We start from the raw sequence: 27,606 nt of genomic DNA, 5'->3' as shown, positions 1-27,606 counted from the left end.
CCCAGTGAAAGTATCCTTGGATCAATATTCACCATGAAGCCAAGGGACCAAACCTCCTTTACCTTTGGATAATGTCTGAAATGGCATATTAGCCAGCGATTTGGTTCATTCTGTAGACACTCCTGCATACCATCCTATGCTCAATAGTCAGTGTCTTACAAGTTTGCAGTTATGTATGTTTTGTATTTCCTTTAGTACAAGAGTAGAAATACATTGTTGAATAGCTAGCTGTAGAATTCTATGTCATCCTGTTAGCAATTGCCCTATAACCATGCTGATTTCAATGTGATTTCAGCATAAATAGCCTATAGTTCCACTGCTAGTTGTTTATAACCTAATACAGAAACATTTCCTGTCTTGCTTCCTCTCCTTCTTAGAAGAGGAGGATGTGTCAGTGGTGGAGTATAAAGTAGACCTTTTTTGCTATAGATTTTTAAAAAAAGTATTTCCTGCCTATTTTGTTTATAGAGTTAGCATATTTTAAAAATAACACATGCTGGGACATATGGTATGAAACGAGCTCCATTCAATTGCTGTACTCAAATATACACACCACTAGAGAGATGATTGCTCAAAACTAGTTTTATTTTTAAAATGAGTGCATGGCACTCAGCTGGAATTTTTTTATTGTAGACATTTCTCTTGCATGACCACGACACATAATTCCTTCAGTTGGAATTTCAAGTAGTGTGTGGATTCAGTGGAGATTGACCAAACCCATTTTTTTATATATAAAAAAGCAAGACCTGGAAATGGTTCACAGTGCATATTCTATTGTCAATATCCTGCTAGTATGTCAAACTCAAAAGGCTACGGTAAATAATAAATAAATAAAAAATTCAGAGCAGAAAACCACAAACCCAATAGCACATAGTGGATCCTTTGAAGTCTAATGACTTAAATACAAACAATACCCTATTACACATAGGCTTTGCTGTTAACTAATTACCCTCCCCCATAATTCCAGTGTCAATTATCAGCTAATGTTTGAGTGTACAGGCCTACAAAATAGACTTCTTTTGTATTAGTAACTCGTTTGCTGTCTCACACATGGAGGATGAAAATGAACCCAATGTAAAAAAAAACACACAAAACAAGTAACCTGCTGTTATTTCAAGTCATGGATTACCACAAGACTGTACATTCAACGTATTTTTGAGGTAGTCAAACAATGAAGAATCTTACATATAGTATTACAAACTAAGTTGAGTATCTTTCCTTTTCAGATGCATTCTGTAGTCCTTCATCCTCACATATTAAAGTGAAACCACCACAAGTGATACCAGCAGACCTCCACCTCTTCTATTTGTAACCTTCTCTCTGCCCCTTTAAAGGATAGCATGTGAGAGGAAAACAAGACAATACTTCAAGACCTTAGGAAAGAAGTAGCAAGGACACTTTATCAAATTGGTGGTGTTCTCAGAATGTTCCCTTCTCTCAAAAACTCCCCACATTTGTCAAAGAAACCCTGAAAATATATTACGGTATAAAATAATCGCCTCAGAGGATTGTTTCTCCTCTAAATTAAAGAACATTTTCTTGCAGCATATTCAGCTCTAGGAGAGCCTTTTCAATCAAGCAGTGCCATTTCTCTCAGAGCACCAAGTGTTTGGGGATGGTCCCTTTTGTGAGGAAAATCTGTTGACAATTTTTATATATACTTTCCCCTATCAACTCATACTATTCTTTTGAAAAACTTAATCCATCCCTAGACATCAGGAAGCAAGTGCTACCCTCTGCCTTCAACCATCATGGATTCCTTCTCACATCTACATCAGATAGGAAGCTAGAGAAGATGTAAGGTGTTCACCTATTTGCCACTCTGTTTCTGGTATGAACCCAAGTATAGGAAATTAAATAGCTAAAAACTATCACCTTTCTGATAGTTATGCACTTAGCAGTCTTTGTAGGACTATCTAGTTCACATCAGAAAAATATCTGAATCACTATTAATACGATTGTAGAAACAAGAAGTTGTAGCTGTTCTGGTAGAGCCTGAGAACTTCAATCCCGTATTTGCTCTGCAACTATCATGTACAATGCTATGTTTCTTGAAAAGATTTAAATTGTACTTTCTCCCTATTTAAGTAGGAATTCAATACAATGGAGAGGGAAAAAAGGATTTGGGTCATAAATAGTTGGTTACATAATCTAGGGGAAACCACAAACAATATTCAGTTGGCTATGGTACAACATTGGTTTTGTTTGAAGATAGCACACCATTCTTCCCAATAGAAAGCACAATTTTGGATTAAGGGAGTAGTCTGGATGAGTATCTGAACTCCCTTTGGTATTTGCTATGGCCATTACCCTGAGTGAGGAAACCCAAGAACACTACTTAAATGATATACACCAGTATCAAAGTAGTTTGATTATTCCCTGAGTTAGTATGACAGTTTAGCTCTAAACTGGTTTCAGCAAACACTAAAGTACTTTGAAGTATGAGATATACAAAAAAGTTAACCCAAAGGGCATTCTAACACAAAATCTCATCCAAAGATCTTGAACGAGAGCAGAACTGCCAATTTCAATCAAGAGGTTCTCTCCTCTCTCCCATGTGGCTCTCCATCCTGAAGGAAAGCATGGCACTTGGTGGAGTTTAAAGTCTTATTCAATACTGTATAGCGAAGGGTAGACGCAGTGGTCCCTTTAGAACCACACAGGATCATTCCTCTTCATGGGAAGACAAACTAAGCCAGTGCAGCAGTTTCTCAGCATCAGTTTTAAGCGCAGGCTTCAACTGAACAAATACAACAACTGTGAACGGGGAGTATTCCATCCTTCTCAGGTTATTAACACCTTATCAGTAGGTATAATCTCATATTAGCAGTTCCTGCAATTGAGTTACCTTTTAAAAAAAGTATTCAACTACTTCTCTGCTGTTAAGAGGAAAAAGAGAGGACTGTCCTCCTTGCAGTGTTCTGCTGTAGTTATCACCTCTCAAAGCAGGGAGTAATGCAAGGATAACGTCCAGCGATCTGATAGCTTCGGTTGTAGGAAACACTTATACATGGCTTCACTTCTATGGGGACAGTTAGTGACATTCCAGCAGCCGCCTGTATATGACCTCTAGCCTGGATACCACCTTGTAAACCAGCTGGGCAAGTCTGCAGTGGATAAGATGACGTGTGGCCAGATGGCAGAATCTGCTGGCAGTTTTGCTGCTGCGCTGTTGGATGAAACTGCTGAGGAGTCTGATGTGCTTGAACATACTGGGGTATGTGCTGCTGTGGAGGCTGTGTGGCTGTTTGAAATAAACTGTGCTGGGCTGCTGGAGAACCGTGCTGTCCTTTTTGCTTGTTGGCTTCTTTTACATCACTATCATGGGCTCTAGAATAAAATATTAAAACCTTGTTTTACTATCCATTTTAGAGAGGCTGGAAACCAGAACCCACCCACCCACCCATCCCATGTATGTATGTATGTATGTATGTATGTATGCAGGCATATTGGGGTGAGAGTATTTCTTCATATATCAAAGCCTACTTGAAATTTCTGTGGGAAGAAACTGAGGATGTCTGTGTGGGGAGAGGAACACACATATACAGGTGTGAACATTATTTACAATGCTTTAGATCCTGGCCCCAGTTTCAACAACAATAGAACACAATAATAATCTCAGTATTCTGTTTCACTGACATTACCTCATGTAAAACAAATGTAACAAGCACTTTACATCCTTGTAAAACAATTGGACTGGGGGGCGGGGTGGGAAGAGACTTCCAAAACAGATGCAGATCTGAATTTACATTGCAGATGCATTTTAAAAACAGCATCTAAGGTTGATTTTAAAACAGGGTGTTTCTTTTTTTACATATGCAAAATTTGGTATTTTTGAAAAAAACAGTAAAGTAAACTAGAGAAGTGGAATCTGTGGCTCTTGAGTTGTTGGGCTCCAGTTTACATCAGCCCCAGTTAATATCACCAATGGGCAGTAGTTTCACTCCAACAACATCTAAAAGACCACAGGTTTCCTATCCTTACAATAAAATATGCCTCAGAAGGTTATACTCTGAATGGCTATTATTTTTTTAATAGTTTCAGTATGCTTAATAAGGCACCTTAAAGCTGCAATCCAAAACACTGTCATTTCTGAACATAGTTTGTTGAAATTGATAGGGCATGCATGCAAGACCATGAGTTTAGCAGCAGGCCGTTAAAAGGGTATACTTTAAGCAAATGAATTCATGAATGTTTGAAACAGGTGACCGTTTAATCAAAAATAATAAGTTTAATGTTTATCACCATCTGGTGGGCATGAATGAAGCACAGAACTCCTAAGTCTTCTTTACAACTTCCTGTATTTGACTTATTCTGGCTATCTTATGGATATTGTTAGATTAGTTTTTATGCTGTTAAACGTGTATGCTTCTGCTCTTTCATTTTATTGTAGGTACATCACCTTGGGTACTTCAGTAGAAAGATAACCAATAAGTGCACTGATAGAAGTCAGACAAGGTACTGTTTATGCAACTATTTCTAAGGCACCAAAGCCACCACGAGCCAGATTTTCCTTGCAGTAGTAATGCAAATCAGAACCCCACAATAAAAAGCCTAAATAAAAATAGTTGTATGAATAAAGCCATCATACAATTTCAGACCTTCTAAAGTGGTGGATTGCAGGCTGAAGACAATGGATGCAGAGCGAGGCAGCACAAGGAGGGGGAAAACCACATTCAAGTCAAAAGCCGATATTGTCAAGTGGGTCCCAAGGAAGGCAAGATTAGAATGAAAGTCCCCTTAATAAAGGCACTTTGTACCTTAGCCAAAACACACAAGGTTGAAGTCTGTGATAACTAGGATGAATTTCAGGCAGAAAAGGGGGAAGTCATTGGGGGAAAATAATAAAATGTGGCAATTATTGCGAAAGCATTCAAGCTAAAAACAAACCAGTTGTGGTAGAATGGTAGAATGACACCAGCATGACTACCAGTTTCTTCAAAGTGATCACAAGGCAAAACAAAACACATACACCCCACTGCAATCCACCGCTTGGGTGATTTAAACCCACGTTAGAGACTGCTTGAAAAACTTACACCAACAATCGTTCAATGCATGGCACCAGGAAGTCCCAGGAGTACGCAGTAAGGCGATGGAGTCTTGCTGGCCACGTTGGAGAAAGACGCAAGATAATCCTTGAAGAAGCCACACATGCAGCAGCCACTAACGAAGGGGCATAATTTAAAAATGCATGATCTGGAGAGACATCGGAGGATCATGGTTTAGTCAAGCACAGTATTAGCTGTGTAACCTAAGTAACTATGGGGGGGGGGGCCTTTAGAACAAAGCCATGAAAACGCACCTTGCAGGGATACTTCCAAAAAGTAGTCGGCATATTTTGCCATGTACAACTTTGTCTTGTCCAAGCAAACCATTGGCCATCCATCGTGAAGATCGGACTCGTGAACGGCAATGGAGAGGTAATAGTCAATGAAGTGAGCAGCTGTCGGAAGGCAGAGGTTCCACTGAAAGGTTTCCAGTAACAGCAGCTCCATGTGCAGCAAGTTCTGTTTGGTTAGTACCAGGTTCATGTTAGTCATACAACCCAAGCTGTTTAGCTGTTCAAGTTTAGGCACACTGTCTTCCTTCTCTTCAAATTTACCTTGAGGGAAATGAGAAGGTAAAATTCCATTACAGCATAGGTACACGATAAAAACACATGTATTTATGTTTTAGCTCCTCATGGAGGAACGGCAATGCCTCAAAAAGAAACGGATCAACGTTGCAAAATAAAACAAAATAAAAATAATAGCAGCTGCTATGCAGCAGGGTTAGCCATCAGGGTGCCTTCCAGGAGTTGAAGCATAACTGTCATCATCCTCAACCATCGTTCAGGCTGGCTGGGGCTGATGGGAGTTGAACAACATCTGGAGAACAGCATGTTGGTCAGTCCTGCTACAGAGGATTAGCTAATTGCCACCACATCCTGCAAAAAGTTACAACGGGGATTCTGTTGCACTTGTAGTACCTTATATCACCTCATAGCGAAAAGCTGCAGAGGTAGATAACGGCCTAACCAGAGCATATATACACTTTCTATTAAGCATAAAGGATATACATTTACAAAAGCTATGGTAGATCTGGTCCTCAGTTTTAAAATTAAATATAGGTTCCTCATTTAGGTTGGCAATATAAATGGATTTATTTATTGTTTCTTTTTTTAAGGTTTTGACAAAAGCGTTTTGAGTAGATTCAAGGCAGATTTGGTTTGCCACTTCAGATATATTCACCGAGTAGAAAGCGATTGCTTTTTATTTGGGATGTACTGTATGCCATACTCAGTGCCGCAGTATCTGAAATAACCAGTTTTGGTTTCCGTATTTTTGCAAATGTGAAAGAGAGAGGATTCTGATGTGGACAGCTAGGTATAGTATCGCAATATTTGAAATTCTGAGGATTTCATCCTTTCTTAAATTGCGAAGTCAATTGTCCAAAAGCTTCTGAGGCAGAGACAACAACTTCTAGCAGGAATTCTGCTGCTCACCAAAGCCCTCTTCACAATTTACTCATTGGGACAGTGGCTGCTTTTAGCTCTACCCTTCATTACATTAGCTCTCTGCTGCAGAAGTTATGGTTTTCTTTCAATTTGTTGAGGATCCCGGCACAATCTGAAATGCTTCCTGCCTGGGGTTCCACACTGTGTAGTGAGACTCCACATGTAGAGAAGGCTCCCAATTTATAAGTTATGATCAACATGGCAGAGGTGGGAGGAGTCACACAATTTGGGGGGCAGGTTTAAACACAGCCCCAGTCACCTTGCTTTTGATGTGTCGTACAATGGAACCTCGGAAGCTGAATGCCTTTGAACTTGAATGTTTTGGCTCCCAAATGATCGAAAACTGGAAGGGATTGTTCCGGTCTTTGAACGATTTTCGGAAGTAGAACATCCGGCACGGCTTCCAATTGGCCGCAGGGCGCTCCTGCAGCCAATCGGAAGACACACCTTGGTTTTCGAACTGTTCTGGGAGTCGAACAGGCTCCAGGGATGGATTAAATTCAAAAACCACAGTACAACTGTACCTGAGGCAGCCCAGAGAGTAATGTGATATTATCACAGGACATGTGGATATAAGAATGAGATCGAATCTACATAGAACACTGCTCGTTGAGAAACTGCCAAGGCCCTGTGTCTCCCTCACAATCCTTCGATATCATGCAGGGTGGTGTTTTTCTTTTTTCATAGTTGTAGGACATGTAACAGACTGCAAAACCGAGGAGCTTTTAACTGAACAATGGGAAATATGATTTTCAAATCTGTTAATCCTGTTGCTTCATACTTACTCGCTAAAAGCAAACAGGAAAGAGCCACCACATGCAGCTGCTGAATGGATATGTCATAACGGTCCATAAAGAGGTCCAGGAGATAAACAGCAAGATGGCGGGCAGCAGGGCAGAGCCTGAAGCGATTGCTCACAATGGCAATCAAGTCTGCAAAGTATCTTCTCAGATTTAACTGGGGAGACTGGCCTTTATAGGATGGAAGCTTCAACTCCTAAGTGGAGAATAACAGGCACTTTAAAAAAGACAGCCACCACTACACGGACATTGAAACTAACCAAAATTAAAGAAACTGAAGTCATTTTTAAGGTTTAGGAACCTAGGGTTTACAGTTTCTCTTATTTTTTCCTACTGGTGGCACCACACTCCAGATCTTGTGATGATTCCACTCGGATGTTACATTTACAGTCATACCTTTGATCCCGAATGCCCTAGAATTCAGACGTTTTGGTTCCCAATTGCTGCAAACCCAGAAGTGATTGTTGCAGTTTGCGAATGATCTTTTGGAATCCAAACATCCAACAGGGCTTCTGATTGGCTGCAGGAGCTTCCTGCAGCCAATCAGAAGCCGCGATTTGGTTTTCAAACATTTTGGAAGTTGAACGGACTTCCGGAACGGATTCCATTTGACTTCCAAGGTACAACTGTATTTGTTGTTCTTATATCACTCCAGTGGCGTAGCGTGGGGGGTGCAAGGGGGCCCGGCCGCACCGGGCACAACATCTGGGGGGGCGCGCTCGCACTCGCAGCTCTCTGCCCCTACCACGGGTTAGGGGGCGCAAATTACTTGCCTTGCCCCGGGTGCTGACAACCCACGCTATGCCACTGTATCACTCCTTACCTCCTGCCAGAGCAGCTAACTACTGTATTAAAACTCAATTACAAATAAAGCAGGAATTAAAATTATCAACGGATCAAAAACAACCCTTTAAAACACAACCACATTCCTGCAGCACCCTAGAAGAGAGTTGCCAAGGTCTGTATATAGCCACCCAATGCCAGTCTCTGAAATGTGTCCTATAAGTAGGAGCAGAAGCACTTTTACACAATGCCTCCCAGTCCCTACTCACAAGTCAAGTCCAGCAGGATACCATGGTATCAAAAGTCACTGAGAAATCAAGGAAGAACAGGGTCCAGGTAATCAGTTTCTTCCAAGAGTGCAAGAAGCTGGGCCTCCACAACCCTCTCGGGTACCTACCTTCCTTCCAAAGGGAAAGCCAGGTGGAAGTCGTCAAATAGCTCTGGGTGCACCGCTATCTTACATAGCCACACATACACAACATCCTGCGCACATCCAAATTAGCTACAATGAGTGGTGGGTTCAAAATGCACTTATCATCCAGCCCGTTTCATCAGCTGCAGCTCTTTCGAGTACCAGAGAACAGCACTGACTCCACAGCACTAGAAAGGACACTCAGGAACAATAGTGTTGATGGCCTGCCACATCTCCCTAGAGACTAAGGCCTTGACAGAATCACTAGCTCCATATGCAAGAAAATTCCACTGACCATTCAGGAATCCACTGGATTCCATAAGGGCCCAGGAGTGGGCCTTTTTTTGTATTTTTATTTATTTATAACATAGCGGAGTGTAACAGCAGGTGTCAAATAGAAGTAGAGATATAGAATCAAACATATGGGAACAAATTTCCATACCAAAAATCAAACAAAGCACTAAAACACCACACAGTTCCAAGTAACACAAATGAGTTTACGTTGTTCTGCACTTTATTACTGCAGACATTATAAAAAGAGTCAGTTTTTGCACAACAGCCTTATTTTGTTGCCTGTTCTCTCCGGTTCTCACCATATATGTAAGGGTTGTTCATAGGGCCTTTCCATCCCTACCACCACCACCACCCAAACTACTTTAGCCTTCAATCCTATTACAGTGGTACCTCGGGTTACATATGCTTCAGGTTACATACGCTTCAGGTTACACACTCTGCTAACCCAGAAATAGTGCTTCAGGTTAAGAACTTTGCTTCATGATAAGAACAGAAAATGGGCTCTGGCAGTGCAGCAGCAGCAGGAAGCCCCATAAGCTAAAGTGGTGCTTCAGGTTAAGAACAGTTTCAGGTTAAGAACGGACCTCCAGAACGAATTAAGTACTTAACCTGAGGTACCACTGTACTTGTCACAGTGCTCATGTAACAGACAAGGCAAAAGGCTTCTTCAGCTAATCTAGAACAGTAACACCCCTACAGTGGCATAGCGTGGGTTGTCAGCACTCGGGGCAAGGCAAGTAATTTGTGCCCCCTAACCCATGGATTTGCGCCCCCTAACCCTAACCCCCAGATGCTGTGCCCGGTGTGCCCGGCCCCCCTGCACCCCCACGCTACGCCACTGCACCCCTATGCATATGAGCAGCTGGGCAGCCCACTACATGGGCTTCTATTACATTAGCAAGATCTGCCTGTAATCATTGCTTTCACAACACCTCTGTGGTGGAGAGGGTTACTGGATCTCCAGCTCACAGCTGGACCAAGGGGAGGCAGCCAATTAGCACATCTGACTAGCAGGCATGCCAGCACTTATCACCTCTCCAGACTTGTTTGCACAAAACAGATGCGGATGATCCATCTATTCTATTCGCATGTAAGTACCCAAGAATTCACTGGAGCTAAGAATACAAAATGCCAGCAAGTCTGTAGTCTAGGAAGTTATGAAATATCATTACAATGAGCATTGGGTGTTGCTAGAACAGGGAAACTTTATCCAGCACTATATCCAAGGGCTCAAAAAATTTGGGCTCAGTCTGTAGAGCATAAGACTCTTAATCTTAGGGCTGTAGGTTCATGTTGGGAAAAAGATTCCTGCATTGCAAGGGGTTGGAATAGATGAGCCTTGTTGGTCCCTTCCAACTCTACAATTCTATAATTCTAAGTGTTCTTGGTTTTCACAGGGGAAACCACAGATAAAATGCTTTGACACACAAAGGCCTGAATTTACAGCTCAGCTGCCTTAGATAGCGATTACCCTTTGTAGTCAAGGGTTAACTGCAAGAGTCGCTGCTTTAGTTACCTGACAGAGCAGTCAGCAAGGTAAGACATCACAGCCCAATGCTTTAAAAATAAACATACGACAGAGAATCACTTCCACTGAAGACAAGACAAGTCTATAATTAAAGTAATCAAGAAGGAATATCCCCAAATAATAGTTTGGATTTAGTTTGCAGCAAAGAATGATTTACTGCGGAATAAATCCAGAATTTCAGGATCTTTTTTTTTTGAAGGCACATCTGGCTTCAGCTATCTTTCTTAGCTTACACTGGGATCAACAAAGGCTTTAAGAAGCTGGCGAGAGAGCAGAAAAATGGGATGATAGTCACACAAACCACTCATGCTTCAAAACAGCTGCCAAGGCAAGTAGACTGGTTTCGTTTCAAAGAGAGGTTGATGCTTCAGTTGTCAGTAGAACAGAACGGGGCAGCCTTGCTCCTGTTTGTGACCTATATGTGAGTATGACTAAGGTGCTGTTCAGACAGATTAATGCTTAAAAGGCTGCAGTCCTAAGCATACTTACAAATATATAAGTTCTGGTGCTTTCAGGTGTATTTACATCTGAGTAAATATGCTTACATAAGATGCATGCTCCCTTTCCTCAAGAGAGAATTGACCCAAGTTGTCAGCCACATCCAGACCTTTACTCTTTCAGAACACTGCTATAATTAAACATCAACTGACATTTATAGCAGTGGTAACTGCTGAGAGTGCATTTGTACAACCAGAGGCAACTACACACACACCAAAGGGTTCAGAAATAGGTGGCAACTATTTATGAAATTAACATAAGTGAATCAGTACAGTATATTAACTGGTAATTCCAGAAGAGTTGCCATCATTATTCCAGCAGGGGTTATGTGCCTTTAACAGTAGCACAAAAGGCAGAAATTCAACCACTGCACCTGCTGAATTTCTACCCTGTTTAAAACCACAGGAGTCCTGCCAGAAACAGGTGGCAACTCTTAACTCCAGAGCAGATAACGTGCATTTGTTTATTATTGAAAACTAAAATCAAGAAGACATTCCAGATAGAAACCCAACGTTTTAAGTTTGGCAGCCTATAAGATTTGTAAGTAAGAAATGTTCTCACACTGGTCCTTTGAGGAAGACTGTTGCATTTTTATTGCAGTCTGCCTCTAGTCTAGGGGAAAGAGACAAATAGAGCTAATAGGCTGGCAATTTCCGACTAGGATCTATAGCACTAGCCAGCTGTCTAATGTCCCTTTAACGACTATGACCCAGCCTCTCCCACAGTTGTTTCTGCCGCCCAGCAACCCACTATCACATTTTATTCATTCTTTAGGTAGTTCCCATGAAACTCTGGCTCAATAGCCCAGTTAAGCAGCCTTGAACTTCCACACAGCGCAACGGGCTTTGGGACAAGGCATCTGAAGTTGCCTTGATGATGATTTATTTCAAAAAAAGGAAAACCCTTTTGTATAGAAGGTAGAATAAAGCCTTTTTTGATCAGGGATGAGTCACTTTGGGAAAAGCCAAGACTAAACAGGTTCTCACAATTCCTGAATGAGTAGAGAGAAAATAAACAGGTCCCTCAATGAAGTTACTATCTGAATAGGAGTTTCATCTCCACATGCTGTTCAATTAAGAAAGGAAAGCTGATCAAGCAGAAGAAAAGTTTCAATGAACTCTTTGAAGACAATGCAAAATATATTATCCTTTGTTTCTATAGCACTTTACGTGAAACCTTTGACTCAGCCACCCTTCTTGATCCTCAGAAGGAACATTTCGGACTCCTTTTGCAAAAGCAACAGGTCCAGTTTCAAATGCTCACAAATATACATACATCTGGCAGACACCATGACTCAGAAGACAGACAGGCAGACACAGATCTGCGAGATCTAAGTTTCATCTCTGCCACAGACATATCATGCAGCCTGAAGCAAGTTGTGTGGGCAGTCTGGGATGTTGACCTTAGGCCCCAGTTCAGAGAAAGGTGAAGTCTGATCCTAGGCAGTTTTAGGACACCAGCTTGGAGTCTAACTTTGCTTCCATGAACAGAATACAGTACAAGGAACATTGCTTTGGCAACTTTCCCCTCTCTACCCAGTCTCCTCCAAAAACTGTTCCTAGTGGCTGGGAGGCCCTGGTACACTGTGCTGGGTGCACATGAAAGTTGACAAGAGTTGCCCTGTCCCATGAGAGAACAAAGCAGCTTAGGAATTAAAGCCACCGGAACCAATGGGATTTAATGTACCTAAGCTTTATGGTGCAACCCTATGAGTATCTACTCAGAAGCAAGCCCCCTTCACTGGGAATTACAAGGCCGGTTATCAAGATGGATTTAAAGCACAACTAACTTTCAGGGCATAGGGGCTCAGAAGCAAGTCCCCCTGAATTCCCAACAAGCATGCAGTTAAGTTTCCCCACCTGCACGTGAACATATTAGCAACTTTGCTCCTGAAACAGCCCTGTGAACGAGCACAAGACTATGAAATCCATCTGGAGGTAAACAGGCGGCCCATAAGGCACGGCCTTCCTGCAAAATGTAAACGCTGGGGACAAAAGAGTGAACGCAGGAAGCCGTTTGATGCGCCCAATGTGGGGTGGGAGGAGGACAGAGAGAAAGAGCAGCAGGCAGCTGTTTCGCCCTGTCACTCAAAAGAAGCAAACTTAATTCTAGCACTGAGCAGCCCGAGAACTACCTTCACCCGGAGCAATTAAAATAAAATAAAAAAGTGGGGAAAAGTGGTAGAACACGATGGTGCCCTGATGATCCGAGTTACCTTGTAGCGAAGCGCTTGGTGGATGTCGGCAGCGAGCTGTCCTTTCCACCACTGCCCCTCTAGCTCCATGGGACAGGGTGAGGCGGCCGGGAATCAGCAGCGGGCGGCGGCGGCGGCAGCAGCAGCACCGAAGCCTGCACAGGAGAGGGAGCGGAAGCAGCCCGGGCTCAGACCCCCTTTTCCAGGGCCGCTGCTTGCGCCCAGTTAGAAGCAACCGGGCAACCCACCCCACCCCGCCCCGCCCGAGCTACGAGAACTCCGCGATCCCCTCCCCACTCTCTTTCCAGGGAGGGAGGCTGGCCGAGGGAGCTGCGCTTGAAGCCACGCAGCTGATCCCACTCAATGCACGTCGAGAGAGAGGCGCGCAGGGGATCCTAGGAAGAGCAAGAGAGATCGAGCTCAGAGTTTTTGGTGCCGCGCCCGTCGGATCCCCCTGGTGGGAAGCGGGGAGCCTGGGGTTGCATTAAAGGGCGGCGGCGCGGTGGGCGCCCAGCTGAGCTTCGGAGGAGGCGGAGGACGTCTTGGCCTCTCGACAAGGGCTGCGGGGAAAAGCGAGCGCCGACCACCTCCTCCCCGCCCAAGACCGTCCCGCAGCAACTGCCAACTTTCCTCCTCCTTGTGGAAAGCGAGAGCGCAGCGCCAGATGAAGCTACAACAAAGGGCTTGACACGCTTCCTCCGTCTGCTGCCCGAGCTTGCCTCTGGAGAGTCCCCTTCTCCTCCTTCTTCGGAGCTCCGCGCAGCCCCGCCGCCGCCTCCTCCTCTCCACTTACCCGGAGTTTGCCCAGCTCCACTTCTCTCTTTACAGCCCCCGGGCCAGCAAGAGATCCACCTCGGGGATCTCCCCGGGCATCGCCCCGCCTCGAACGCCGATCTGCAGCAGCTGCAGCAGCAGCCTCAGGCTCGGCATCCCGCGGGAGCTGCGCTCGTCGCCCGTCGCCATCCGGCGGAGCGGCTCCCTCCGTCCATTGTTAAAGGGGCTCCGAGAGCGACTCTGTATACAAAGACAGCGAGCCGGACACATGCGGCCGCGCCTCCGCCAATCGGCGCTCGCCTTACAACTCCGCTCCAGCCGCGCGCTCCAATCAGCGCGCGCCATCCACTCCCTTACCCCCGCCGCTGCCATATGCGCTGGAAGTTTTTGGGCCAATTGGATTGCCGTAGGCCGCTCAGACTTAAAAAAGCAAAAGCGAGGCGGCGGGCGAGCGGGGAGTCACGTGGTCTGTTTTGGGGCAAGTGGTTTTAGGTGCGCTCGGGTAAAGGTCGCCTTGCATGGATTGGTTTTGGGTTTTTTTTAATGTTCAAGGCGGGGATATGTAAACGACTCAAGTCCTTGTCCGGGGCTGGCGGGGGACGTCTTGCGCGTTGTGAAAGTGTGTGTTTTTGAACAAGTTTGAATAAGCGTATATGCTTATCAGTTTAGAAAAGGTTGGGTGTGGAGAACAGCCAGGATCGAATAAGGGGATCGTGATAAGAGGAGTGGAGGCTGCATTGATCAAGGGTCAGAGAGCTGGTCTGATAGCCTTTGCTCCTTCCCCTCCTCTGGCTTCTGGGAATCACTTGATGGCTCTCTTTCTCAGAACACACTTCCTAAATTCAGCTGCACTGGTTAATTGATAATTTGTAGAGCTCAGAAACATGAAAGTTGTGTGACTCAATGCGAACCATGTTTAATGCATGATATTTAATTAGCAACCCCAAACTGGGATGCCTTGCCTAATAGACTGTAGATATTATTTCAGGTGGCTATGCAGAGTAAGGAGACTTGGGCTGCATCCTTTGCACACTTAGCAGAGAGTATTACCCCATTAAATACAATACTACCTACATCCAAGTAAACATGCATAGGATTATGTTGCATGGCTGTGCTGTTTAAGATTCATATAAGGCTCCTTAAGTCTTACTGCATGCTTACATGCGCTGCGTGGTGGTTATGCCCTGGGTAAGTTTGACAGAAAGGAGTGGGACCTCAGAGTGAGCAAGCACAGGGGCAGGATGGACATGTGGTAAAGACATAGCTTTTGAGCAAAGCCATCCAGACTCTGTTGTAAGTACTACAGTCAAACCTTGGGTTGAATGCGCTTCGGGTTGAGTGTGTTCGAGTTGTGCTCTGCGGCAACCCGGAAGTAACGGAGTGCATTACTTCCGGGTTTCACCACTCACGCATGCACAGATGCTCAAAATGGCGTCATGCACATGCACGGAAGCGGCAAAACACGACCCGTGCAGACACGCTGTTGCGGCTTACGTTGCGTTCAGGATGCGAACGGGGCTCTGGAACGGATACCATTCGCATCCCGAGGTACCACTGTACTGAGATAGCTCAGTTCGTAGAGACAGGGTTGTGGGTTTAAGCCCCATGTTGGGCATAAAGATTTCCCTCACGGTCCCTTCTAGATCTAAAATTCTATGAAGTGGGACTTCTGAGTGAGTATAGACAGAATTTGGTATCACATCTTATTACCTCTTTGACATGGTCAGGCACTGTTCCACATTCATGGAGATGAAGGAGAAGGGCTTGGGATTTGTGTAGCTGTTTAATAGTTGCAGCCTCTCATTCATAAAGCATGAAGTCTGCTCAAGCGAATAGAGCTTGTGTGAGAAGAATGCAGTAGTTGGACCTGTCTAGTCACTTTTGCAGCCGAGGAGGTTTTGTGCACATGCTATCATCCATGCTAAATTGTATTTAATTCAGTGAGAGATGCATGCAAAGGATCACACCAGGGTCAGAGCCATCATTAGGCCAACTAGGCAGCTATCTAGGATGCAGATCGCTGAGGGGTGCAGTACTGACCGTTGAGGGGCACTGTTTTATACAGATTAGTTTTTGTCATATGTTCTAAACAAAACGTTTACTTGGCATTTTTCTTGGCATTCTGTGGTTCATCTGAAAAGTTGTACAGTGCTGGCATAGGATTTAAAAAAACAACTTGTAGAATTATCTAGCCTTTTTTGATCCTATCACAAATGAACATTTGCACAGGGAAAGAAACAATGGTTGCTACCTGGGAAAAGATATCCAAAATGAGCTTATATAGCTTCTAGTAGATGTTGCAAAGCAGAACAACTTAGCACATGCAAACTCAGCCAAATACTACTCAGTTATTCTGGACTGCACACCTGATGTTAGTCACATTGAACAACTTACAATGATTGTATATTTTGTTGATGCTATCAAGCCACAGATAATGAGATGTCTGAGCCTGAGGTTATCATAAAAGAACATTTCTTGGGATTTGTTCCACTATAAAGGAGACTACAGCTGCCTTTATGACAGAAACTCTTCTTGGACAGCTTGAGCAAATGGGATTAACAATTGAGAACCTTGTGTGATCAAAGTTAGGATGATGGAAGTAACACGAAAAGCAAAGAAAATTGCATACAAAAGAGAGTCTGGGACATAAATCCATGTTCCCTTTTTGTGCCCTTCAATGCACACTCTTTAAACTTGGTAGTCAATGCTGCTGCTAAATGTTATCTCGAAGCAACCAGTTTCTTCAGTTTGGTTCAACAGATCTGTAATTATTTCTTTGCATTGACTCAACATTAGAAAATTCTAACTAGCCATGTATCACACTTAGGCATTGGTTAAGCCAAGGAGTACATCTCTTTATACTACAACAAAAACTCCAGGATAATGTGTCTAATGTTTCTGTTGCTCTAAGAATACTTCCCCCACTTCCAGTGTCAATGGCAAGTGGTGAACACAATTTCTCAAAGCTCAAACTTACCGTATACTGTATAAACTTACATTTTGCAACTAGTTGGCTTGGCCCCAGTTGAACATGCCCCAGTATCAGCACTTCACTTGAAGGAATTGGTGACAAAATTATCAAAAGAAAAGGCACACAAAGTGAGATTTTGATGCGCCTGAAATTGAAACTTTTAGAAGACTAATTGTTTTAACATCACAATTCACACAATTGTTCAAAATGATTTGTGTGCTAAAATAAATTTAGCAGTTTCAAGTTTTGTGCTTTTCATTTTTTCAACAAGACATCTGTTTTTGAAAATTGATGTTAGCAATTTTGGAGTAATGGGGGTGGGGAGTGAAAGTAGTTAGCCTGGACTAGGGTGCAAAATTGCCTGGGACCGGGGCTGGACCACACCAAGAGTTTGCTTCTCCTGTGACCGTTTGATCATGCTATGGAAGTGTGAATCCCAGCATCTTTTGTAACAAGCCATGTCTACTGATGGTACTGTGTAAATAACAATCCCGGTTGTACAGAATTGGCAGGGCCAAACTAGATGTGCTACTACAAGATGTGCATATTCGTACATATGCCCCCTGGTATTTGTACCTTGTTTTTCCAGCAAGATGTTTCCAAGCAACATACAATGCCTTCATAGAGCAGGATACAATATCTACTATAAATGGTCTCTAAGGTGCTACTGGACAATTTTTTAATTTATTTTGACTGCGTCAGACCAACACAGCTACCTACCTGGATATATTGTGTCTGTGTGTGCTGCCTACAATAAACTCTTAGGTGTGTGTGTTGTTGAACAATGTTCACTTTATGATTTTCTAAATTACTAGTGTGTGCTTTATGGTGAAATGGCCAACAAACACCCTAGAGCAAATTTAGGATGCCAAAGATTATAGATAAGAAAGATCACAGTGTGATTTTGACTCATGCCTTTCAGTTAGCATAACAGCCCTCTCCTTGCATTGCAGAGAAAGTGACAAAATTTATTAGGGACTTAGAAGAACTGTGTGGATCATTAATTACCCGATCCATTTTAGCAAATCTATGGGAACAGAGTGTTTAAGCTTTACAATGGAGCATCTCTGAAAAATGGTCGCTCACACAGGAAGAAAGCAAAATTTCAAGTGGATAAAGAACACTGTGTAACTGGAACAAATGACTTGTTTTCCAAGCCATAATATAGCTAGGGCTACCCTAAAAGCAGGTCGGTGTCAACTTTGACTATGAAGGAATTAGAAAGCAAGAAGGGGGGTGGTATAGCCTGAGATGCCTTAATACATGGGTAGGCAAACAGGCCCGGGTGCCAGATCCGGCCCATGGATGATCTGGGAATCAGTGTGTTTTTACATGAGTAGAATGTGCCCTTTTATTTAAAATGCATCTCTGGGTTATTTGTGGGGCATAGAATTCGTTCATCCCCCCTAAAAAATATAGTCCAGCCCCCCACAAGGTCTGAGGGTCAGTAGACTGGCCCCCTGCTGAAAAAGTTTGCTGACCCCTGCCTTAATGCTTGATGTGCTGAGTCACCTTTTCAGACTTTGTTGAAGTACACTGCTAGTATGAGAAGAAGAGGAATGCGGTTCAGGATCCCAGTATTTCAATTACCACCTCCCCCCATGAAACAACCAGTACACAGCATTCATAATCTGATGTGCTTCTTTTTGTTCCCTGTGTGAAACACGCCTGGTGCCACCATTGTCTGTTTTTAGGAGCCAGGCAAAAACATTTACTCGGGCTTTAGGTTTTCAGTTAGAAGGGCAGTTAGATATGCCAGTGGCCTTCGTTGTGCTCTCCTTGAGTGTTTTTGCCCTGCTAGAATATGTCCTGGAACTCTTCTTACTTGCCCGTCTTGAAGATAGGGAGGTGTGTGGAAAGCAGCCTACCATACGAAGGAAAAAATTATGCTCAGTGCTCACTTTTGCCTCCAGCCCCACCTGGCATGAAGCCCTTGGAAGGTGGCCTACAAAGGTAAGTGGGCCCTCAGGCTGAAATGGCTTCCCCACCCTTGTACTGGAATGCGTAAGGTAGCGCCACGGTCCTCCAGGAGGCTCCACAGGAAATGCTCTGGCAGCACCTGAAACAGCAGAAATGTCAGCCATGAAGTTCTTAGTTCTTGGCACACACCTGGCAACGGAAGCAATGTTGCACTACAAGCTAAAGCTTCTTCTTACCATGTGTTTGTATTTTATAGGGGTAGGGGGGGATAGGTTTTTTAAAAATATATTTTTGATATTTTTAATATAATTTATCAATTTATAATCTATCAACCTTCAAGGTGTTGTGAGACTCCTGTGGTGTTTGGAATTCTCCCCAGGCATCACTGGATGTTTTTAGTTATGTCAAGTGATGTTGAATCAAGTTGTTCTGTAAGACTGTGCAGCCTAACTTTTTTGAGGGCCTATCTATCTACCTACCTACTTACCTACCTACCTACCTACCTACCTACCTACCTACCTACCTACCTATTACCCTATTCTTCATCCAAAGAGCTTTGGACAATGTACATGGTCCCCCCCTTTCTCCTAACAATAATTTTGTGCAGTAGGCTAAATGATTATTACTAGCCTGCACCTAAAAAAATTGTGTCTAATGGTGTCCCTTAAAGTGATGGAGGGCTCATGGACCCAAACAGTAGAAAGGAGATTTTTGTTGTTGTTGGTTACCTCTCTTGATGCAGCACCCTGCATCATCTTTCTTGTTGTCTCAAAGGGCTCCCCAACCCTCTGGCACATATTTGAGGGGAAACTGGCAAAAAAATCCCTCCCTCCCTATTCCACTGATGGAAGCCTCAATTGGATTAAGAACAAAGGACACCTTTGAATGCAAGCAATGGTGGTTCTTGTTTAAATCCATCTCCAATTACTGTATTTCACAGGGACCAGCCAATAAACTACCCAATGCGAAATGAAAATACTCACAAGACATAAAAGAAGTAGAAGGATCCAGGAAAGGGAATAAAGTGATATACTTTCTAAGCATATTGTGGCTTAGTTGCAAAGCTGATAGCTCAGCAAGGATACCTGGGATCAGTTCGCACATTCAGTCATTATCAAGTGACATTTTGGTTAGGTTAAACATCTGCTACATTCCAGCAATTGTCCACACAGCCCTCTGTGTCATAATAAAGGGAGCCTGTTTACCTAGATCAAAATCCCAAGAATATATAAGTCCCATTGATGAGAATACTGTAAGTGCATAACTTGATAGCTTCCCTGTCACCAACCACACAAGGTAGTCTTTACAGTAGTCTAGTGTAAGATGTCCCATTCTGAGCCACTATTTATAGCAGAGAATCATCATCCCCAGCAACACTAAGTTTGACAGGAAAGTACAATGACTATATTTACCGTATTTTTCGCTCTATAAGACGCACCAGACCACAAGACGCACCTAGTTTTTGGAGGAGGAAAACAAGAAAAAAAGTATCCTGAATCTCAGAAGCCAGAACAGCAAGAGAGATTGCTGCACACACACATTTCCCCTTACTTTTTAGGAGGGAAAAAGTGAGTCAGAGCAAAAAATATGGTATTTAAAAAAGCTGAATAGTTTTCCACCTCTAGAGGGACCACCAGGATCAAAGATTAGGCATGCCAGCTCACTTGAGGAAATCCTCACTGTTATGCAACAGCCTTTCTATTTATTCTCTTGGTGTGGCATGTTCAGAGATCACCAGGCGGTGAAAGCTATAAGGGGTTAAAATCAGGTTGTCGTCAGAGTCAAGGTTTCCTAGCTGAGCTGCCTTGGGTTTTAGCAAGGCCATTAACTGATCAAGGGTCCCTTTACATTTACCTTTACCAGCATTACATTATCTCAGTGCAAAGAGTTATATTGAAGGCATTGGAGAAAAATACTGTTAAGAGTTCCATTTAGAATACACACTCATTTTGTTTACCTAATCTGGAATTATTCACACTCATCCTCAATATGCTGCTGCTGCTGCTGCTAACAACAACAACAACAGTAACAGTGTATTATTTATACCCCAGCCACTCTGGGCGGCTCCCAACAGAATATTAAAAACATGATAAAACATCAAACATTAAAAACTTCCCTAAACCCGGTTGCCTTCAGATAGTTGTTTATTTTCTTGACATCTGATGGGAAGGCGTTCCACAGGGCGGGCGCCACCACTGAGAAGGCCCTCTGCCTTCAGGTTCCCTGTAACCTCTCTTCTCTCAGTGAGGGAACTGCCAGAAGGCCCTCAAAGCTGAACCTTAGTGTCTGGGCTGAATGATGGGGTGGAGACGCTCCTTTAGGTATACTGGGCTGAGGCTGTTTAGGGCTTTAAAGGTCAGTATCAACACTTTGATTGCATCTAGATTTTGCCTTCCACAAGGGTGTGTGTGGTTATTTGATATGTGTTTGAAAACCCTTCCCTTGATTAGGTTATCCATACCGTTTTCTCCCTGCACATACCCCAGGGTAAATGATGAAGGAAGTGCTGAGTGCGTTCTTGGTATACACCCACCCACAATGTCACTGGGCAGGTGTGGACACATCACCACCATGTCCATTGCTTGGGCCACCTACATCTGGTTTCTTCTGTTTTAAAATCGTCATGGGGTGTGTGCTTTTCACACACCCCATGGAGAAACGGGGAAAGCATAGAGCATTAAGCCCTGGTTTAATGTTATATCTGAATATGACCTAAAGGGTCAATTGCTTTAGTCTTCAGGTTTATTTCATTTATTTTTGTCATATGAAACTGTGGTAACAACATTTCAAAATAGGCACATTTCTTTTTCTCCTTGCATTCATCCTCCTTATAACTCTACTCAACATTCATTACTGTAGAGAGAAAAACAAGGTGTGGTAGTTTTGAATTATTTTTGTCCCATTCTATTTCATAAACTGCTCTTATTTTAGCTGCTGATTCTACTCATGGCCCACCCCCTGCCCCTTTCAACTTTATAGCGGACCTGCCAACTTGCCCACTTTGGCTAGATTAATTTCGTTATACCATAGCTTCCTAAATGGCAATGTTGTTAATTAAGATAAACTGCCCACGAGCTCAACAGGCTTGGTATATGGCGCTGCAGCACCTTCAAACACTGCCAGCTTTCTTCAAACGATGGAGTTTGTAAATTAGCTCGCCATCCTGGCAAGACCTTGGATTTCAGTTAACTAGTTGGCCAGGTTGACCAGTTTCTTTCATGACTGCAAAGTAGCTCTTTTGCTTGGGAAGTGGGAAGGAGTTGGGAATTCAAACTTTCCCTCTTTCAAAGGTTGGCAGCTATGTAAATATTCTTTCCCCTTGTGGGAATTTTGCTATCTTTTGAAAAGCAAGTATGTGGAGTCCAGGTGGTCCCCTTGAGTGTTGTACTTTGGCTTACAGCAGGCATAGGCAAACTCAGCTCTCCAGATGTTTTGGGACTACAACTCCCATCATCCCTAGCTAACAGGACAAGTGGTCTGGGATGAGTCCCCAAACTGCTGGAGGTCCAAGTTCAGCCATGCCTGGCTTACAGGGACCTTTTTATTTGGGTCTCTTTACTGAGCTATAACATCTGCAATGTTACATCCAGGGTCTTTCGGTTGCTGTAGTTCTGAGAGGAAGGATTATTCTGGTTTCTTTTCAGTAACATCTTGTTTCCCTGTGCAATTTGAAGTTAAGTACAGGCCTCCAAAATCTTTCGCTTTCTTATCTGAAGGCTGGCATGAAGTTGTTCCTTCAGCGTTACCACATCCATTGTACTTAAAACAACAATTAAATAGTATTTCCTTAGTTAAATGTGGAAGTCCTTCCCCCCCCCTTACACTGCTATTCTTCCTTAAAACATGTTAAACTAAGGCCTGCAGGAATCAGTGGAACTTCCACCTAACAGGTCAAGCCAGGAAATGGTACCTTGCTTATGTCTTGCTTGAAATCAGTAGACCTTAAGCACTACACTATAATATATTCAAAGATCTGATCCTTTGCTCACTCTCTAGGGAGTAATTACCATTTCAGTCAACGATCCTTACTTCCTTATACGTTATGGGATAAAGCTGCATGTCATACTGATTTTAAGGTACCATAAATGTGACTGACTGCTTTCCTAGTGCCCTCCAACCTGATGGACCTTATTCCATTTTTGGCAGGAAGCTGTGCAGGCCACTGAAGCTCTGTCTCTTAACCACCGGAGATATTATTTCTACCAAAGAAGGATGGGGCTGGCAGGATCAGTCAGAAGAGAAGGGAATAGAGGACCCTGAGAATGGAAAAGGAGAGTGTCCATGTATTGAGCTGGGAGAGGTCCCTATCCCTGTTATTACTAGATGTCACCCAGGAGGATGGGGAAGCAATTGAGACAGTCTTTACCCCATCTCTGGAGAATGGGATGTCCACGGCAGCTGAGGAGGCAGCCGGCTCACTCACAGAAGTGGAGGAAAAGCCAGAGGAACTGATGCCAGTTCCATCACCAAGGACAGACTGCCATCTGTATTGGCACAAACAGACTATGCCCATTTACTGGAGTGCACACTTGAAAGGTCAGTCTTCTCATTGGGGATGAGAATTGCACAATCCCCTCCGCTTAAAAAGGAAAGCAGGTGAGGCATGTCAAGTGCTTGAACAGCATATTAGCTAACACCTGGTCATGAATCTTACAGACTTGCTTATAGACCTATGAATTGTGTAACCTGTAAAGGTAAAGGTACATGACCCCGACAGTTAAGTTCAGTCAAAGGCAACTATGAGGTGTGGAGCTCATCTTGCTTTCAGGCCAAGGGAGCCACTGTTTGTCCACAGACAGTTTTTTGGGTTATGTGGCCAGCATGACTAAACCGCTTCTGGCGCAACCAAATACCGAGACAGAAACCAGAGCGCACTGAAACACTGTTTAGCTTCCCATCGCAGCAGTACCTATTTATCTACTTGCACTGGCATGCTTTCGAACTGCTAGGGTGGAAGGAGCTGCGACAGAGCAATAGAAGCTCACTCAGTCACATGGATTTGAACCGCCGACTTTCCGAATGGCAAACCCAAGAGGCTCAGTGGTTTAGACCACAGCACCATCCATGCCCCCCTGTGATCTGTACCCTAAGCTAATGCTGAGACCTCTTGCCGAGTTCTTGAAAGAATCTTTTGGAGTTTCCTGGAGCTGAGAGTCTAAGTACTGTCCCTGAGGGTGGGAGCCAGGATAGAAAAAACCCACCCCATTCCATGTTCTCCTCCATCTTCTGGGCAAGTTGCCTAGAGGTTTGTTTATAGACAAGAGGGGTTTGAATAAAATGTAAATTTTGTGGATTTGAAGCCAGTTATATCTCAGGGTCTATTAATTTTCTTTAATTTCTGGACCTAATATTGGAAGTGAATTCCTTCTTTTTTTTAACCCACATATGCTAGAAACCCTTTTCTCTCTAGTGTCTAGCCACTATACAGGGCATTTTTTTTTGTAGAGATGAACAAGGGATGGGAGAGAAAAGGAATAGTGCAAGTTCCTACCGTAATTCAACTCCTCCTCTGATACATTTGATTGGTCCAGTTTGGAATATTTATATAAATTTGTATTGTTGTTTAGTCGTTTAGTCATGTCCGACTCTTCGTGACCCCATGGACCAGAGCACGCCAGGCACTCCTATCTTCCAGTGCCTCCCGCAGTTTGGTCAAACTCATGCTCGTAGCTTCGAGAACACTGTCCAACCATCTCATCCTCTGTTGTCCCCTTCTCCTTGTGCCCTCCATCTTTCCCAAGATCAGGGTCTTTTCCAGGGAGTCCTCTCTTCTCTTGAGGTGGCCAAAGTATTGGAGCCTCAGCTTCAGTATCTGTCCTTCCAGTGAGAACTCAGGGCTGATTTCCTTAAGAATGGATACGTTTGATCATCTTGCAGTCCATGGGACTCTCAAGAGTCTCCTCCAGCACCATAATTCAAAAGCATCAATTCTTCGGTGATCAGCCTGCTTTATGGTCCAGCTCTCACTTCTATACATCACTACTGGGAAAACCCTAGCTTTTACTATACAGACCTTTGTTGGCAAGGTGAAGTCTCTGCTTTTTAAGGTGCTGTCTAGGTTTGTCATTGCTTTTCTCTCAAGAAGCAGGTGTCTTTTAATTTTGTGGCTGCTGTCACCATCTGCAGTGATCATGGAACCCAATAAAGTAAAATCTCTCACTGCCTTCATTTCTTCCCCTTCTATTTGCAGGGAGGTGATGGGACCAGTGGCCATGATCTTCGTTTTTTTGATGTATAAATTTGTGTAGAAGCCTTTAAATTGTCTAACGATTTATAGAGTTTGGTTATTTTCACCATCTTCTTTTAATTTCATTTAGGCTACTCTCCGGTTGTAAATTTCCAGGTTAAATTTCCCTGCCAGTAATAACTTCTGCACTAGAAGATATGCTGTTTTGCCTCTTTAAGTACCAACACTGTTGTTGTTTTTTTACATTGGGAAATGTGTGATCTATGTTCTTTGAATATATTGTAATATAGAGCATGTATGCTTTTACAATTACGAATGCCCTGCTCTCCCTCAAATATTAAAAATGGTTTTACAATTAAACTCCTTGCAGTGCTGAGTAGCCCGGGCAAGATGTTGTTTCTGAAAGTCTTCTGTCAATGAAGGATGGTTCACAGAAGAGTCTTCAGGGCTGAGCATGTGTGTGTGTGTGTGTAGGTTTACAGCAGTAATGCAAGAATCGTTCATCACTTTTGATATTTTATTATGTTTCAACCACATGTGATGATGTATGGTATATATATGTATGTGTATGTATAAGATTTATGTTCTGCCAAACCTATATAATCACTACTGTGGCACCAACTGGAAGGTGTAAGACACCAAAGCGAGAAGCTGCAGTTATAATTTAAATGAAGATATTTTTGTTTCGTTTTCTTGCTGAAGGATTTGCTAGCCAGCAACCAATCTTGCTGTGATCCTTTTCAAACCCCTGAAAATCTGGCTCATCTCTCTTGCCTTCCATGGTGGCAGGAGAGACAAAAGGGCAAGGAGGAACTCGGCTGATTTACATTAGAAAACTCACGTTTGAATTATGGAATAAATGGGAGGCAGTCCTTAAAGAAACCCAAAACTATGGTAACATCTCTTCTCTCCACAATTTTAGCCACACAAAAGCAAAGCTAAGGGGCCCGCACAATGTGTTAAGGGGTCCACGCCGTTGCATGGGCGTAGCCAGGATTTTTGTTAAAGGGGGGCACAACTTCAGTTTGCTATGTGCTTTTATTGATTTTTATTGATTTTAGGGGGGCAGCTGCCCCTCCCCTGACCCGCCCTGGCTGTGCCCATGCCCCCTTGTAATTCAAGGACTGCAGAAGAAAGTGTTATGGGCAGTCATAATGCTAGCAACCACCCATTCACCAACCTCAATTTTTGAGCAGCTCACCATAATCTCCACTTGAAAAATACAGTTAATAGCACTGGAGCTGCCCTGTGATCAGGCAGCATTTTAAATATTCCATCAAATTTTTCAAGCCCCGATGTGCTTCCTTTTTATCCCTCCCTGGAAACTTAAAGAGTGTTTTGAATACTTTTTTTGTGGGGGGCAGGGAGGGGAGGAGATGAATTCAGATTGGCTGCTCCCAGGTTTATGATTGGGGAAACATAAAAAGCAGTGGTAATTTCTTATTCAAAAGTCACCACAGTCATGTTATTACAAACAAAAGGAAAAGAGGGACATGAAAGCAAATGGCTGCCTTCTGATCTTTTTGTAGTGCTTTTTGTAGTTGGTTTTCTTTTCTGTGTCTCTCCCCCACCCCACCCCTTTAGTCTGGATGTGTATTTGCATCTATTAAAAGTGAGTAAATACTGGGACCAGCTCAGTAACATAGTTCATATGTCTTTATCGTAGTGTTAGTTCAGATTATGTCTCTGCTACTCTCAGAGGTCCAGATTCTATCCAATTTCCAGCTGAGGTCACTGCATAACAAGATCAGCCAGGCTTCCCAAGGTTACTTGGTAAGTGGTTCTCCTGGGATTACATCTCAAGTTCTCTATACATCCAATCCGTTATACTGTCCAATGTTAGTTTCCTTCTACTCATACACAATTCATATTTTTTTTGGTGGGGGAGGGGGAATAAATGCTATTCCATTTTTGAGGCTGCAAAGTAGAATGTTATATTGGAGATACTCACACAAAATGGCAGCCAAACAATTTGCTTGTGGCGTTTGTCAACTTCATTCCAATGCAGTGACTCATCTCATTGCCCGGAAGGCCAACCTGGGTTGTTTCCTCTCTTATGCATTATACATGTACCATCAATGTTTTCCTGAACAGTTCCAAAAGGACACTTTCTCTGCTCAGCCATTCATGGCCTTGGGTATCATTTCACATCTGCAGCATCTTTACTCAGCAAACTGATCCTCAGTTAGCACACAATGGGCATGAACTTTCTGAAAAGCTGTATATTACACTTATCCTTTTTTTTATCCTTTATATGTCTCAGAGGTCAGCAGCGAAGTTCACGTATTTCAGTAATCCTTGGGAACATCCCCAATGTTCATTCCCTATGGCTCAGTTTTATTTACTCCATTTTTAGGACCTGTTACTTCCACAGCTATATGAGAAGTCCAGAAAGCAAAGCTTTCCCGGAGAAATAGAGACCTTTCTCTACCAAGAACTTACCTGCTGAATCATTGTTTCTCACCTAACTGTGACCCATCAGAGGAGGGGGGAAATGTTTGCAATTCTAGGATCTAAAAAAAGAAGAAGTGAAATTTGTCCAGAAGATCAGCATTCATACCTGAGGAGTAGAAAGTGATCAATATTTTTTAAATATATAAAAGGATTCTAGTGGGATTCTGGGGAATTAGAGGCTGTTCTGAAAAAAACTAATGAACAGCATTGTTAAAGATATAATTACTAAACACATCGATGAAAAGGTTGTGCCAAAGCATGGCTCTTGCAAGTTTAGGACCTCTCTCACCTTTTA

The 27,606-nt window shown here is 43.2% G+C and overlaps 1 protein-coding gene across 1 annotated transcript; it reads right to left on the bottom strand.

The window, feature by feature from the left end:
- Positions 1–564: 564 nt before the first annotated feature.
- Positions 565–15,384, bottom strand: CCNJ (cyclin J). The gene is made up of 6 exons (XM_081912839.1): positions 13,799–15,384; positions 13,027–13,160; positions 7,282–7,492; positions 5,303–5,602; positions 5,037–5,196; positions 565–3,330 (listed from the first exon to the last, which is right to left on the bottom strand). Exons 2-6 carry the CDS (start codon positions 13,093–13,095, stop codon positions 2,934–2,936), a joined length of 1,137 nt encoding a protein of 378 aa, XP_081768965.1. The 5' UTR covers positions 13,096–13,160; positions 13,799–15,384; the 3' UTR covers positions 565–2,933.
- Between the last annotated feature and the right edge of the window lie 12,222 nt (positions 15,385–27,606).

Source organism: Podarcis melisellensis (assembly GCF_964234715.1).
Source record: "Podarcis melisellensis genome assembly, chromosome: 5".
Classification (NCBI taxonomy): domain Eukaryota; kingdom Metazoa; phylum Chordata; class Lepidosauria; order Squamata; family Lacertidae; genus Podarcis; species Podarcis melisellensis.
The sequence above is the reverse complement of the archived record's forward strand: the minus strand, read 5'-3'. Positions and strand labels throughout refer to the sequence as shown.